Genomic DNA, 16,924 nt, shown 5'->3' on the forward strand with positions numbered 1-16,924 from the left:
AACACGTTCATTAACAGTGAAATAAGAAACCTTTGATTTGTTTTAGAGAAATAACATTTCTGTAAGAACCACAAATTAACAGGCATAGTGAACCTATGATATATTTAGTGGCACCACTGCTATGCACCCAATCAGCACCTCCTGACAAGTATTTGAGAGAAATGTTTAACTTTTGATGTATTTATTGACACCCCTACTGTGCACCCAACCAGACCTCCAGATAATGTGTTTAACAGATGTTTAACTTCTGATATATTTAGTGACACCCCTGTTATGCCCCATAAGCACATCCTAACAGTATTTAAGAGGGGTGCATAGCTTGTGATGTATTTAATGAACACCCATAACATGCACCAAATGAGCACCTCCTAAATATGTATTTATAGGAAAACATAGTTGTTTAGTAATACCAACAATAACTCCAACAGCAAACATCTGATAATACGATGGATAACTTATCACAATGTGGTTCACCAATGAAACAGCTGTGTAACCATCTACTCATTAATGAATAGAATATTAAACTACAACTTCAAGCAAATAATACTAGAATAAAGGAAGATAAAATCACAAATCATAGTCTTACAACTTAACAATTGCTAGTCTATAGATTATCTTCTGTATTGTATATATTTAAAGAGACTTTTATGATGATGTCCAATCTCGTAAATTAAGGTTCTGTAAGTTGAAAAGAAAAAAGCAACAGACTTTCTACATTAAAGCAGAAGAAACAAATCTTCTTCAACCATATATTAATATCGTTGTTGGAACTCGTGGTGCCATCTGGTAAAATCTATGTAAAATACAGAAACCGAACCATTGGCCAAGCCACTCAAAAGGAACCTGAAAGAGTAAAGTTATGTTTTAATTAACTTAAATGACTTCTTTGTTAATTATTTATGGTACTTTGTATTTTAATTTGTTAAAGTAACCCAATGTTTTTGAAAAGTTAAGTGTAGGTTCCTTAATAATCAAGCTTATATTCTACCTTCAGAATCTATTAAGTGAATTATAAACTGACTCCTGGAGGAAAGAACAGGGGAATTGAAAATGAACTATATTACATTTAACAATGAAAATAAATTTCTACCTCCTTAACAAGTGCATCTGATTTCTTACACAAATTTTAACACTAAATTCTAAAAACATAAACTCTGAAGTATTAAATATTTTAAAGATCAAGGACCATATGGCTACAACAAATATCTAATTCACAATACACACTTCTGATCATGAGTAAGAGCCAGTGATCGAACTCCACTGTTACACGTTGGAAAAGCATATAGAAGAGCAAGATTGAATGTCCTCCATACTTCCACTATTCCTTTGTCTCCTCCTGTTATCAAGTATTCTCCATCACGACTGAGAATCAAACACTGTAGTACAGAAGATATGGTTATAGTTATGACAATCCCATTTGTAATATGCTTATCAGTTGACTGATTTTGTGACAGAATTTCATCATCTTGTGTAAAATATAGCAGAGTTGCAAGCTAATTTACCAAACAATTTTGTTTATTAGACACAGTTTACACGGAGCAAAACTGATGTACAGCTCTAATGAAAATTAAAACAGTTATCTTTTTATAAATCTCACATCTTTGAAACTTGTTCAATGAATAGGGGTCCCCAACCATATATTAATTAAATAAATACATCGTATCTTATAAACCTGTTATGATTTATTTATTTCTGTTCCTCTACATTATAGACTGTTGGTGATAGTTACGATTTAAAAGTTATCACTCAATACAAGTTTGTGTTGATTGGTTACTTTCTAATAGTGTTTTATAACACTTACATATTCGTAATTTAAACTATGTTCATTACGTTTCAGGTCATAAGAATTACTTTATAACAACCTACTTGAATAGTACCATTATGTTTCAGGTCACAATTATTATTTCATCACAACCTGCTTGAATAGTACCATTACGTTTCACATCAGAAGTATTATTTTATCACAAACTACTTGAATAATATCATTATGTTCCAGATCACAAGTATTATTTTATCACATCCTACTTAAATAGTATCATTATGTTTCAGATCACAAGTATTATTTTATCACAACCTACTTGAATAGTATTATTATGTTTCAGATCACAAGTATTATTTTATCACAACCTACTTGAATAGTATTATTATGTTTCAGGTCACAAGTATTATTTTATCACAAACTACTTGAATAGTATTATTATGTTTCAGGTCACAAGTATTATTTTATCACAAACTACTTGAATAGTATCATTATGTTTCAGATCACAAGTATTATTTTATCACAAACTACTTGAATAGTATTATTATGTTTCAGATCACAAGTATTATTTTATCACAAACTACTTGAATAGTATCATTATGTTTCAGATCACAAGTATTATTTTATCACAACCTACTTGAATAGTATTATTATGTTTCAGGTCACAAGTATTATTTTATCACAAACTACTTGAATAGTATCATTATGTTTCAGATCACAAGTATTATTTTATCACAAACTACTTGAATAGTATCATTATGTTTCAGATCACAAGTATTATTTTATCACAAACTACTTGAATAGTATCATTATGTTTCAGATCACAAGTATTATTTTATCACAACCTACTTGAATAGTATTATTATGTTTCAGGTCACAAGTATTATTTTATCACAAACTACTTGAATAGTATTATTATGTTTCAGGTCAAGTATTATTTTATCACAAACTACTTGAATAGTATTATTATGTTTCAGATCACAAGTATTATTTTATCACAAACTACTTGAATAGTATTATTATGTTTCAGATCACAAGTATTATTTTATCACAACCTACTTGAATAGTGTCATTATGTTTCAGATCACAATTATTATTTCATCACAACCTGCTTGAATAGTACCATTACGTTTCACATCAGAAGTATTATTTTATCACAACCTACCTGAACAGTACCATCATGTTTCAGATCACAAGTATTATTTTATCACAAACTACTTGAATAATATCATTATGTTCCAGATCACAAGTATTATTTTATCACATCCTACTTAAATAGTATCATTATGTTTCAGATCACAAGTATTATTTTATCACAAACTACTTGAATAGTATCATTATGTTTCAGATCACAAGTATTATTTTATCACAAACTACTTGAATAGTATCATTATGTTTCAGATCACAAGTATTATTTTATCACAACCTACTTGAATAGTATTATTATGTTTCAGGTCACAAGTATTATTTTATCACAAACTACTTGAATAGTATTATTATGTTTCAGGTCACAAGTATTATTTTATCACAAACTACTTGAATAGTATTATTATGTTTCAGATCACAAGTATTATTTTATCACAAACTACTTGAATAGTATCATTATGTTTCAGGTCACAAGTATTATTTTATCACAACCTACTTGAATAGTATCATTATGTTTCAGATCACAAGTATTATTTTATCACAACCTACTTGAATAGTGTCATTATGTTTCAGGTCACAAGTATTATTTTATCACAAACTACTTGAATAGTATCATTATGTTTCAGGTCACAAGTATTATTTTATCACAACCTACTTGAATAGTATCATTATGTTTCAGGTCACAAGTATTATTTTATCACAACCTACTTGAATAGTATCATTATGTTTCAGGTCACAAGTATTATTTTATCACAACCTACTTGAATAGTATCATTATGTTTCAGATCACAAGTATTATTTTATCACAACCTACTTGAATAGTATCATTATGTTTCGTGTCACAAGTATTATTTTATCACAACCTACTTGAATAGTATCATTATGTTTCAGATCACAAGTATTATTTTATCACAAACTACTTGAATAGTATCATTATGTTTCAGGTCACAAGTATTATTTTATCACAAACTACTTGAATAGTATCATTATGTTTCAGATCACAAGTATTATTTTATCACAACCTACTTGAATAGTATCATTATGTTTCAGGTCACAAGTATTATTTTATCACAAACTACTTGAATAGTGTCATTATGTCTCAGATCACTAGTATTATTTTATTACAAACTACTTGAATAGTATCATTATGTTTCAGGTCACAAGTATTATTTTATCACAACCTACTTGAATAGTATCATTATGTTTCAGGTCACAAGTATTATTTTATCACAACCTACTTGAATAGTATCATTATGTTTCAGGTCACAAGTATTATTTTATCACAACCTACTTGAATAGTATCATTATGTTTCAGGTCACAAGTATTATTTTATCACAACCTACTTGAATAGTACCATTATGTTTCAGGTCACAAGTATTATTTTATCACAACCTACTTAAATAGTATCATTATGTTTCAGATCACAAGTATTATTTTATCACAACCTACTTGAATAGTGTCATTATGTGTTTCAAAACGCAGCCGTTTTCCATTTATGGTGAAGCAACACGCACTTCCGTGGTCATAACAGACGACAATCAGACCTTCTCGAGAGAGAGCACAAAGCTCTGGAGAACGGAAGTGGTCAGGACCATCTAAGCACCGCAGCAGGTCTCCGCTTGTAGTGTGGACAAGAACAGGGCCACCTGGTGAAATGAAAAAGTAACATTTACTGATAATTATATGATAACAAATAAAGTTAGGCAGTCAAAAGTAAGTTAATGTATAAAACAAGAACATAGGTTTGATATTTGAAAAATGCCACAAAATCTGTGTGAAAAAGTAACACTACCTATGGAAATAATTTTATAATACAACTAATAGAAAAATATCCAAACCTTCTGTTTGACAAAAATCATTACAACTATCTATATTAAACTGAGGCAAATGTATTTATTTATGTATGGAGATTGTACATATCTGTACGACAGTAAAATACTTGTATTATCTCTAAAACAGCAACTGACATAACAATACCTGATACAGTGAAAGTAATAAATATTGATGTAACCAAGCCATACAGACCTTTAGAACAGCTAACAACTAGCCCCAGTTCTGCTGATACTACGACACACATTACTGGATTTTCATGCCCGGTAAGAGTAGCTCTTGGAGTTGGTACATCTAAATGAAGATACAGAACTAATTCACCTATTTTATTCTATATAATTCTAAATCTAAGTATATTAAAAGATACAGAAGTACCTCATCCATCAGTCTACATAATTCTAGGACTAAGTATAATTAAAGATACAGAACTATCTCATCCATCATTCTCTACAATATTAGGACTCACTTTTGTGATGGATTTACTACTATATCTATTTATTTAATGTAACGTTTGTTTCAGTTGAATATATATCTAACTAAAAGTGTAAATAACCTATACCATCAAATATGTATGGTGAGATTCCCAACTTGTGAAGATTCTCAAGTGTCACCAATATATGCATAGTGCTTTGTCAGTGTTGTTGTGCAGGATGAAATTTCTAGAAACTCTCCTCATGCCTGAAAAGGTAACCAACGCAACACACTAAGAGACAATATATATTACTGGTTTGCTACAGTTGGTACGCTATACACCTTGGCAGCTATAACTGTGATTAACACTTATTAATTCCTGAGCTAAAGATATTGACCAGGCACATTTATAAAATTTCGAACATTAAAACAGGCTAACTTGAGCAGATTAACATTGAATGTTGGCACTTTATGAAGGCATTGTATAACTTCAGCTGTGAAAACTTGCATGTGATCAACATAGAGCTAGCTAGCTCTCCAAGTGAATTTTATTGATATCAATTTGAAATTAATTCACTCATTGTAAGCCTTCAACAGAATATGAAAGAAGTTCCTGAACAGATAGAAGACTCAATATCGCTCATAAGTTTGTAAAACTTTTGCATAAAAATCATTATTTGTAATAAGCAAATGTTATAAATGATATAACTGTTTGTATATTAAAATGTATTTCTTTTAAGAAATAAAACTGTGCATATCATTCTTGCTGATAATTAGCATAAATTAGATTCATAGATATTTAATTAACTTTAAAGTCTAAATTAAAATTTAACTCAATTTCAGGCTATTTCAAGTTGTAACATGTAACAATAAATTGGAAGTTCATCCAAGATAAATCATAATACATAACAGTTCAGATCTCAACTAAAGCCTGCCACTAGAATGTTATATAATTTTCTAAATGCTCATTAGATGACTACATAACAGTTCAGATCTCAACTAAAGCCTGCCACTAGAATGTTATATAATTTTCTAAATGCTCATTAGATGACTACATAACAGAATTACATTATTATAGAAATTTTTAAATGCTCATTAGATGACGACAAGATTTTAAGTAATTTATTCACCCTCACAGCTGTATGTTGTTATGAGTCACTCTAACTCTATGCTCTGTAAAAATAATGTTGAACTTTTGGTTAAGATGTTACTTCAAGAATAGCACTTCCAGTTCTCAACTACTAGTATGTAGTCATTTTGGAATATGGTATAAAATATTTCATTAATAGCTTCTCATATTTCTACTAGGCTGATGAAAAATGGTTATTTACCTGGACTGGATATATCTCCAGCAATCATCTGGGCTCGAGCATTCCACAGCCACAATAACACTGAACAGTCTTGTGACCCAGACACAATGTAACAATCTGAGGCAAGGTTGCACTCTGAGCGTGCCAAGCAGGTCACAACACCAAAGTGACCATACACAAGTTGAACAATTTTCCTGTCATAAGAAATATCTTTAACTCTTGAAAATCATCCAAACATTTTATTTCACTAATCAAGAAAAATTTAAATCTAAATCAACTTAATCATAAAGCCTTAATGGCCAGTTTCGATGTTATATCACTCTTTACAGAAGTTTCAACCACTGAAGCTTGCAAGATAGCCTTTGAACTCTATATCCAAGACCATAACCCAACTATATACATTCCCAGCAACCAATTAGCAACCCTCATAGAATTCACCACGATAAAGACAAACTTCACGTTCAACAGCCACATCTATATACAAACAAATGGCCTAAGCATGGGCAACCCAGTATCACTAGTTCTAGCCAATATTTTTATGACACAAATTGAAGCACAAGCAATTAACACAGCATTACATCCACCACTATACTGGTACAGATATGTAGATGACACGGTTGCAGGATTCAAATCTACAGAACACATACTTAATTTTTTCAATCACATTAACTCTATACATCCCAACATTAACTTCACATGTGAACAGGAAGAAAGCAATCAAATAACATTTCTTAACTTCAAAATTACAAAAACCGATACACAATTTCAAAGAGAAATCTACCGAAAAATCACCCATACTGGACTATACGCTCCTTGGGAATCGGCACATGAAACAAAACAAAAACTCAACACTCTAAGAAACCAAATAAACGCAGCCATAAAACTATGCTCACCAGATAAAATTAACAATGAATTAGACAAAATAAAACAATACTTCATCAACATCAATAAGTTTCCTCCACAAACTGTAGAAAACATTATATGCACACACCTAGACAGAAAGCAAAATCAACCAACAAAAGTAAATATATCTCACGAATCAAAAAAATCACAAAACCATATACTGCTGTATACCATATATTCCTGACATCAGCAGACAAATAAACAACATTTGGCAAAAACTAGTAAAAAAATATGACATTCCAGTTAATACCAAATTTATTCAAAAACCAGGCACAAAACTGAGGTCTATACTATGTAAAAACTACACTGACAAATACCACACCAACATTATTTATAAAATACAATGTGATAACTGCCACAACTTCTAAAGTTCGCTCTTCTATGTGAAATATTTTCTCAACTCAAACGAGCCGTTTTTGCATATATAAGACATGATTTGACTGTGGTGGGTTTTCTTAGTAGATAAGTCCTACACTGTTAATTATGATACAATGATGTCTACTGTGACATGACCATGATATTATGACAAACTGCACATCAACAGTCAGGAATATATACATGCCTGTCAACTGTAGTATTATGATATTAAAGTATACTCTTTAGAATGCAACATTAAATCTTTATATTAAAAGTCTTGTAGAGATGACGTATAGTTTTATTATCCGTACATTCTTGTTTGTATTCTTTTTGCCAGTCATCACAACATCTTACATTTACAAAATGTTTACTATTAACTTGTTTTGTAATGTTTTTCTTTTCCCTGACTAAAAGTTAGTATATTCCATGAATGTGTGCAATACAATTTAATATATGATATATTTTTATTTATTCCTTTACTTCACATGTAATATACAGGTTGAACCCATAAAAACACCAACTGTATAGTGTATAAAGCACTTAGTATTCCACATTTTACAGTCATCTAATGGTCACCTGCTATTGGATGGTAATTTCTGCTTTATCCTGTACTTAAGACTTACAAGGTAACACCACATTTCTGTAAAAAACAGTGAATATTGAAGGGTAATGGTAATATGATTTACATTAAAATTATGTTGTTTTTATGATTACTTAAAACTAAACAGTGGTCACATTCACTGCCCAGAACACACAGAGTGGTTTAAAATGATGTTAGTGATAAAACAGTTACACAGGTGTCTCAAGTTATAAAGAAGAAAAAATGAACAATTTCATAGTTGGTAACTTGTTGGCTAGTTACCTTGGTGATAGGTTCTTGTCTTATTGGATAGAGAAAGAAATGAAAGTAATTGACAAACACTTTCTAAACTAACCTCCCTGTCACTGTTAACTTTTAGCGTATACTTGTACTATGTCTACTAAGTATCATGGCCATCCCTACATACAGAATCTAGTGATAATAACACTAACACCATTACACTTTAATAATGCTGACCAACATCATAATATAAAAGACTGTTTAGTATAGATATAGTGAGTGATATAATTGTTTAGTTTTATTTATAACAAGATAGTTGGAGTAAATGTTATGACAAGTTTAATTATGTAAATTGATAAGAATCATATGCTGTGTTCATAATTCATTGATGTTAAGATTATATAGCATTTATTGATCTCTTGGATACAGCAATGATGAAGCAATAAACATATAAATAATGTGAGATACGTAGGAAAAGTTGACAGACAGACAAGAGCATACTAAAAACAAAGGAAAGTCATGTTAAAGAAGCAGAGAAGGAAGACCTAATGGTTGATATATGTTACAATGAGACTAACAGTGCCAAAAAAGAGATAAGAATAGCATATTTCAAGAGTGTTTTAAAGTAATTGAAACTGCCAGTGTGGACACTGATAAAAAGATGTTTATTGGAACTCGGCCCGAAAATGAAAAAAAGAACAGGATTTTAAAAGTATAGAATACAAAAGTGGTAAATAAAAGAAACATCAGTGAACTATGCTTGATAGTTTGGCAAAAGTAATAGAGAAAAACAGTTCTAGTTCATCAAATGAAATTAAAAACAACTGAATAGATCTATATGGAATTTTCACACGAAGAAGAGAATTATTCAGCTTTTATGACCATCTATAGTGTAAAGAATTTCTTTTACATACGTTTAATTGTTCCAAATGTATATACTATCACACTAACACTACACAGCCATATCTAGTTTATCTGTTCTACTTCCTATCAACACACTAACAACACTATATTCTTACAGACAACGTATCACTTATACTATCACACTATACAACACTACACAGCCATATCTAGTTTATCAGTTCTACAAATATTACCACATTAACAACACTATACTGCCAAAAACAGCTTATCACATATACTATCACAATAACGACATTAAACAGCCATATTTAGTTATTAGTTTTTGTGTTTTTCTTCTACATCCTGGCTGATTATAATATTTGATAGAAAACCCATCTTAAGAGACGTTTAACTAAATGTATAAAATATGTTCATCATGATGTTATTTTATTATTAGCAGTTTCTATTAATTCACAAAAAGCAATCAACTTTAAATTATACCTGTCTCTGTAGAGAAAACTCTAAAACTGTTATCCCAGAAGCCACAAGCTAATAAGAACTGACTGTCTACCGTGGTCACAAAACTGTTATATCTCATCTGAACATGCTCGCTGAAGTTGTCCCCAAGATGTCTCCTGCATCCAGCCGTGTTGGTGACTAAAAGTAAACACCAATCCTCCATTACTGTAACTCAATGAAATGTATACCCTACCATACAATACTGGTACTAAACATGATTCTTATCTAACAAAGAATCTATCAACAGTAACATTATATTCACTGACTGGTACTAAACATGATTCTCATCTAACAAAGGATTCATCAATAGTAACATTATGTTCACTGACTGGTACTAAACATGGTTCTCATCTAACAAAGAATCCATTAACAGTAAATGTAATGTTACTAACTGGTACAAAACATGATTCTAATTAAACAAAGAATCCATTAACAGTGAATGTAATGTTACTAACTGGTACTAAACATGATTCTCATCTAACAAAGAATCCAGTAACAATGAATGTAATGTTACTAACTGGTACTAAACATGATTCTCATCAAACAAAGAATCCAGTAACAATGAATGTAATGTTACTAACTGGTACAAAACATGATTCTCATCAAACAAAGAATCCAGTAACAATGAATGTAATGTTACTAACTGGTACAAAACATGATTCTCATCAAACAAAGAATCCAGTAACAATGAATGTAATGTTACTAACTGGCACAAAACATGATTCTCATCAAACAAAGAATCCAGTAACAATGAATGTAATGTTACTAACTGGTACAAAACATGATTCTCATCAAACAAAGAATCCAGTAACAATGAATGTAATGTTACTAACTGGTACAAAACATGATTCTCATCAAACAAAGAATCCAGTAACAATGAATGTAATGTTACTAACTGGTACAAAACATGATTCTCATCTAACAAAGAATCCAGTAACAGTGAATGTAATGTTACTAACTGGTACAAAACATGATTCTCATCTAACAAAGAATCCAGTAACAATGAATGTAATATTACTAACTGGTACAAAACATGATTCTAATCTAACAAAGAATCCAGTGACAATGAATGTAATGTTACTAACTGGTGCTAAACATGATTTTCATCTAAAAAAGAATCCATTAACAGTGAATGTAATGTTACTAACTGGTGCTAAACATGATTTTCATCTAACAAAAATTCCAGTAACAGTGAATGTAATGTTACTAAATGGTACAAAACGTGATTCTCATCTAACAAAGAATCCAGTGACAGTGAATGTAATGTTACTAACTGGTGTTAAACATGATTTTCATCTAACAAAGAATCCATTAACAGTGAATGTAATGTTACTAACTGGTACAAAACATGATTCTCATCAAACAAAGAATCCAGTGACAATGAATGTAATGTTACTAACTGGTACAAAACATGATTCTCATCAAACAAAGAATCCAGTAAAAATGAATGTAATGTTACTAACTGGTACAAAACATGATTCTCATCAAACAAAGAATCCAGTAACAATGAATGTAATGTTACTAACTGGTACAAAACATGATTCTCATCAAACAAAGAATCCAGTAACAATGAATGTAATGTTACTAACTGGTACAAAACATGATTCTCATCTAACAAAGAATCCAGTAACAATGAATGTAATGTTACTAACTGGTACAAAACATGATTCTAATCTAACAAAGAATCCAGTGACAATGAATGTAATGTTACTAACTGGTGCTAAACATCATTTTCATCTAAAAAGAATCCATTAACAGTGAATGTAATGTTACTAACTGGTGCTAAACATGATTTTCATCTAACAAAAATTCCAGTAACAGTGAATGTAATGTTACTAAATGGTACAAAACATGATTCTCATCTAACAAAGAATCCAGTGACAATGAATGTAATGTTACTAACTGGTACAAAACATGATTCTCATTAAACAAAGAATCCATTAACAGTGAATGTAATGTCACTAACTGGTACTAAACATGATTTTCATCTAACAAAGAATCCATTAACAGTGAATGTAATGTTACTAACTGGTGCTAAACATGATTTTCATCTAACAAAGAATCCATTAACAGTGAATGTAATGTTACTAACTGGTACTAAACATGATTCTCATCTAACAAAGAATCCAGTAACAGTGAATGTAATGTTACTAACTGGTACAAAACATGATTCTCATCTAACAAAAAATCCAGTAACAATGAATGTAATGTTACTAACTGGTACAAAACATGATTCTCATCCAACAAAAAATCCAGTAACAATGAATGTAATGTTACTAACTGGTACAAAACATGATTCTCATCAAACAAAGAATCCAGTAACAATGAATGTAATGTTACTAACTGGTACAAAACATGATTCTCATCAAACAAAGAATCCAGTAACAATGAATGTAATGTTACTAACTGGTACAAAACATGATTCTCATCTAACAAAGAATCCAGTAACAATGAATGTAATGTTACTAACTGGTACAAAACATGATTCTAATCTAACAAAGAATCCAGTGACAATGAATGTAATGTTACTAACTGGTACAAAACATGATTCTAATCTAACAAAGAATCCAGTGACAATGAATGTAATGTTACTAACTGGTACTAAACATGATTTTCATCTAAAAAGAATCCATTAACAGTGAATGTAATGTTACTAACTGGTACTAAACATGATTTTCATCTAACAAAAAATTCCAGTAACAGTGAATGTAATGTTACTAAATGGTACAAAACATGATTCTCATCTAACAAAGAATCCAGTGACAATGAATGTAATGTTACTAACTGGTACAAAACATGATTCTCATTAAACAAAAAATCCATTAACAGTGAATGTAATGTCACTAACTGGTACTAAACATGATTTTCATCTAACAAAGAATCCATTAACAGTGAATGTAATGTTACTAACTGGTGCTAAACATGATTTTCATCTAACAAAGAATCCATTAACAGTGAATGTAATGTTACTAACTGGTACTAAACATGATTCTCATCTAACAAAGAATCCAGTAACAGTGAATGTAATGTTACTAACTGGTACAAAACATGATTCTCATCTAACAAAAAAATCCAGTAACAATGAATGTAATGTTACTAACTGGTACAAAACATGATTCTCATCCAACAAAAAATCCAGTAACAATGAATGTAATGTTACTAACTGGTACAAAACATGATTCTCATCAAACAAAGAATCCAGTAACAATGAATGTAATGTTACTAACTGGTACAAAACATGATTCTCATCTAACAAAAAATCCAGTAACAATGAATGTAATGTTACTAACTGGTACAAAACATGATTCTCATCCAACAAAAAATCCAGTAACAATGAATGTAATGTTACTAACTGGTACAAAACATGATTCTCATCAAACAAAGAATCCAGTAACAATGAATGTAATGTTACTAACTGGTACAAAACATGATTCTCATCAAACAAAGAATCCAGTAACAATGAATGTAATGTTACTAACTGGTACAAAACATGATTCTCATCAAACAAAAAATCCAGTAACAATGAATGTAATGTTACTAACTGGTACAAAACATGATTCTCATCAAACAAAGAATCCAGTAACAATGAATGTAATGTTACTAACTGGTACAAAACATGATTCTCATCTAACAAAGAATCCAGTAACAATGAATGTAATGTTACTAACTGGTACAAAACATGATTCTAATCTAACAAAGAATCCAGTGACAATGAATGTAATGTTACTAACTGGTGCTAAACATGATTTTCATCTAACAAAAATTCCAGTAACAGTGAATGTAATGTTACTAAATGGTACAAAACATGATTCTCATCTAACAAAGAATCCAGTGACAATGAATGTAATGTTACTAACTGGTACAAAACATGATTCTCATTAAACAAAGAATCCATTAACAGTGAATGTAATGTCACTAACTGGTACTAAACATGATTTTCATCTAACAAAGAATCCATTAACAGTGAATGTAATGTTACTAACTGGTGCTAAACATGATTTTCATCTAACAAAGAATCCATTAACAGTGAATGTAATGTTACTAACTGGTACTAAACACGATTCTCATCTAACAAAGAATCCAGTAACAGTGAATGTAATGTTACTAACTGGTATTAAACATGATTCTCATCTAACAAAGAATCCAGTAACAATGAATATAATGTTACTAACTGGTACAAAACATGATTCTCATCTAACAAAAAATCCAGTAACAATGAATGTAATGTTACTAACTGGTACAAAATATGATTCTCATCTAACAAAGAATCCAGTAACAGTGAATGTAATGTTACTAACTGGTACAAAACATGATTCTCATCTAGCAAATAATCCAGTGACAATGAATGTAATGTTACTAACTGGTGCTAAACATGATTTTCATCTAACAAAGAATCCATTAACAGTGAATGTAATGTTACTAGCTGGTACTAAACATGATTCTCATCAAACAAAGAATCCAGTAACAATGAATGTAATGTTACTAACTGGTACAAAACATGATTCTCATCTAACAAAAAATCCAGTAACAATGAATGTAATGTTACTAACTGGTACAAAACATGATTCTCATCTAACAAAAAATCCAGTAACAATGAATGTAATGTTACTAACTGGTACAAAACATGATTCTCATCTAACAAAAAATCCAGTAACAATGAATGTAATGTTACTAACTGGTACAAAACATGATTCTCATCTAACAAAGAATCCAGTAACAGTGAATGTAATGTTACTAACTGGTACAAAACATGATTCTCATCTAGCAAATAATCCAGTGACAATGAATGTAATGTTACTAACTGGTGCTAAACATGATTTTCATCTAACAAAGAATCCATTAACAGTGAATGTAATGTTACTAACCGGTGCTAAACATGATTTTCACCTAACAAAGAATCCATTAACAGTGAATGTAATGTTACTAGCTGGTACTAAACATGATTCTCATCAAACAAAGAATCCAGTAACAATGAATGTAATGTTACTAACTGGTACAAAACATGATTCTCATCAAACAAAGAATCCAGTAACAATGAATGTAATGTTACTAACTGGTACAAAACATGATTCTCATCAAACAAAGAATCCAGTAACAATGAATGTAATGTTACTAACTGGTACAAAACATGATTCTCACCTAACAAAGGATCCATTAACAATGGATAAGGATTCTGTTGTGTAGCCTGGGGTGTTTCTGCATAATGTGTAGAGTGCAAAGACCCTATAAAAACAAAAATAAGTTACATAATAAAATATCTGTCATGAGACATTTTTACCTTGAACTATTGAAATTAATAATCTGGGAAAAGTTATAAAAATCTTTCAATTGTTTGTTGATGACATTTGAAGTACAGCAAATAAAGTTATAAGTGTGAGAAAATGGGGTTACTTGTATATCCTAAGTCCATCTTGACAAACCTGGGAATGCTCAGATCTAAGGCTTATTAAATGCACACAAATGTATACCTTGGAAATTAGTGTTCCAGCGATTCACAGCAAAGTTCTGGTTACATGCAACAGTGATGACTGAAGGCTGAGGTAGTTGTGGGTAAGTATTGGTGGAAATATGACATACAGGGGAATTTGAGAGAAATTTCAACACCATGCAAACTTCTTCTGTGACAGGAGAAAAGTACCAATGGTCGCTAAAAACAAGTAAACAAAACATAGACACACTGAACACTTTTATAATAAAACAGAGTTACTAAATATTTCTTAAATAAAACAGTTACCAAACATTCTTAAACAAAGAGTTACTAAATATATCTTAAACAAAACAGTTACCAAACATTCTTAAACAAAGACTTACTAAATTTTCTTAAACAAAAAATTAACCAAATTTTCTTAAACAAAAAATTAACCAAATTTTCTTAAACAAAAAATTAACCAAATTTTCTTAAACAAAAATTAACCAAACTTCCTTAAACAAAAGTTACTAAATATTTCTGAAATAAAAAACGCTTACAAAACTTCCTAAACAAAGAGATACTAAATATTTCTTTAATAAAGTTACCAAACTTTCTTAAATAAAGACTTACCAAATATTTTGTGAAAAAAACAATTACCAAACATCGTTAAACAGTTACTAACTACTTCAAAAACAAAACACTTACCAAACATTATTAAACAGAGCTACTAAATATTCCTCAAATAAAACAGTTTCCAAAGTTTTGAAACAAAGACTTAGTACATATTTCTTGAACAAAATGATAACCAAACTTTCTTGAAAAAATGATAACCAAACTTTCTTGAACAAAGTGTTACTAAATAAAACAAAACAGTTACCAAAGTTTCTTAAAATGTAAGTAATTTTTTCTTAAATAAAACAGTTACCAAAACTTCTTAAACAGAGTTACTAAATATTTGTTAAATAAAACAATTACCAAACTTTCATAAACAAAGACTTATTAAATACTTGTTAAATAAAACAGTTACCAAACCTTCTTAAAGTATTAGTAAATATATCTTAAATAAAATAGTTACCAAACTTCCTTAAACAAAGAGATACTAAATATTTCTTTAATAAAAGTTACCAAACTTTCTTAAATAAAGACTTACCAAATATTTTGTGAAAAAACAATTACCAAACATCGTTAAACAGTTACTAACTACTTCAAAAACAAAACACTTACCAAACATTATTAAACAGAGCTACTAAATATTCCTCAAATAAAACAGTTTCCAAAGTTTTGAAACAAAGACTTAGTACATATTTCTTGAACAAAATGATAACCAAACTTTCTTGAACAAAGTGTTACTAAATATTTATCAAACAAAACAGTTACCAAAGTTTCTTAAAATGTAAGTAATTTTTCTTAAATAAAACAGTTACCAAAACTTCTTAAACAGAGTTACTAAATATTTGTTAAATAAAACAATTACCAAACTTTCATAAACAAAGACTTATTAAATACTTGTTAAATAAAACAGTTACCAAACCTTCTTAAAGTATTAGTAAATATATCTTAAATAAAATAGTTACCAAACTTACTTAAACTAAAAGTTACTAAATATTTCTTAAAT

At 29.9% G+C, this 16,924-nt stretch overlaps 2 protein-coding genes across 2 annotated transcripts; both read right to left on the minus strand.

Moving 5' to 3' along the window:
- Positions 1-282: 282 nt before the first annotated feature.
- LOC143245979 (neurobeachin-like) lies at positions 283-6,931 on the minus strand. The gene is made up of 6 exons (XM_076492230.1): positions 6,912-6,931; positions 6,479-6,651; positions 4,932-5,030; positions 4,356-4,552; positions 1,225-1,376; positions 283-843 (listed from the first exon to the last, which is right to left on the minus strand). The coding sequence occupies exons 1-6, from the start codon at positions 6,929-6,931 to the stop codon at positions 753-755; spliced, it is 732 nt and encodes a 243-aa protein (XP_076348345.1). The 3' UTR covers positions 283-752.
- A 2,874-nt stretch (positions 6,932-9,805) lies between these two features.
- On the minus strand, positions 9,806-15,525 carry LOC143246171 (neurobeachin-like). Its single transcript, XM_076492382.1, has 3 exons — positions 15,368-15,525; positions 15,039-15,122; positions 9,806-10,037 (listed from the first exon to the last, which is right to left on the minus strand). The coding sequence occupies exons 1-3, from the start codon at positions 15,504-15,506 to the stop codon at positions 9,871-9,873; spliced, it is 390 nt and encodes a 129-aa protein (XP_076348497.1). The 5' UTR covers positions 15,507-15,525; the 3' UTR covers positions 9,806-9,870.
- Positions 15,526-16,924: the final 1,399 nt, after the last annotated feature.

The sequence above is a fragment of the Tachypleus tridentatus genome, chromosome 3 (assembly GCF_004210375.1).
Source record: "Tachypleus tridentatus isolate NWPU-2018 chromosome 3, ASM421037v1, whole genome shotgun sequence".
Classification (NCBI taxonomy): domain Eukaryota; kingdom Metazoa; phylum Arthropoda; class Merostomata; order Xiphosura; family Limulidae; genus Tachypleus; species Tachypleus tridentatus.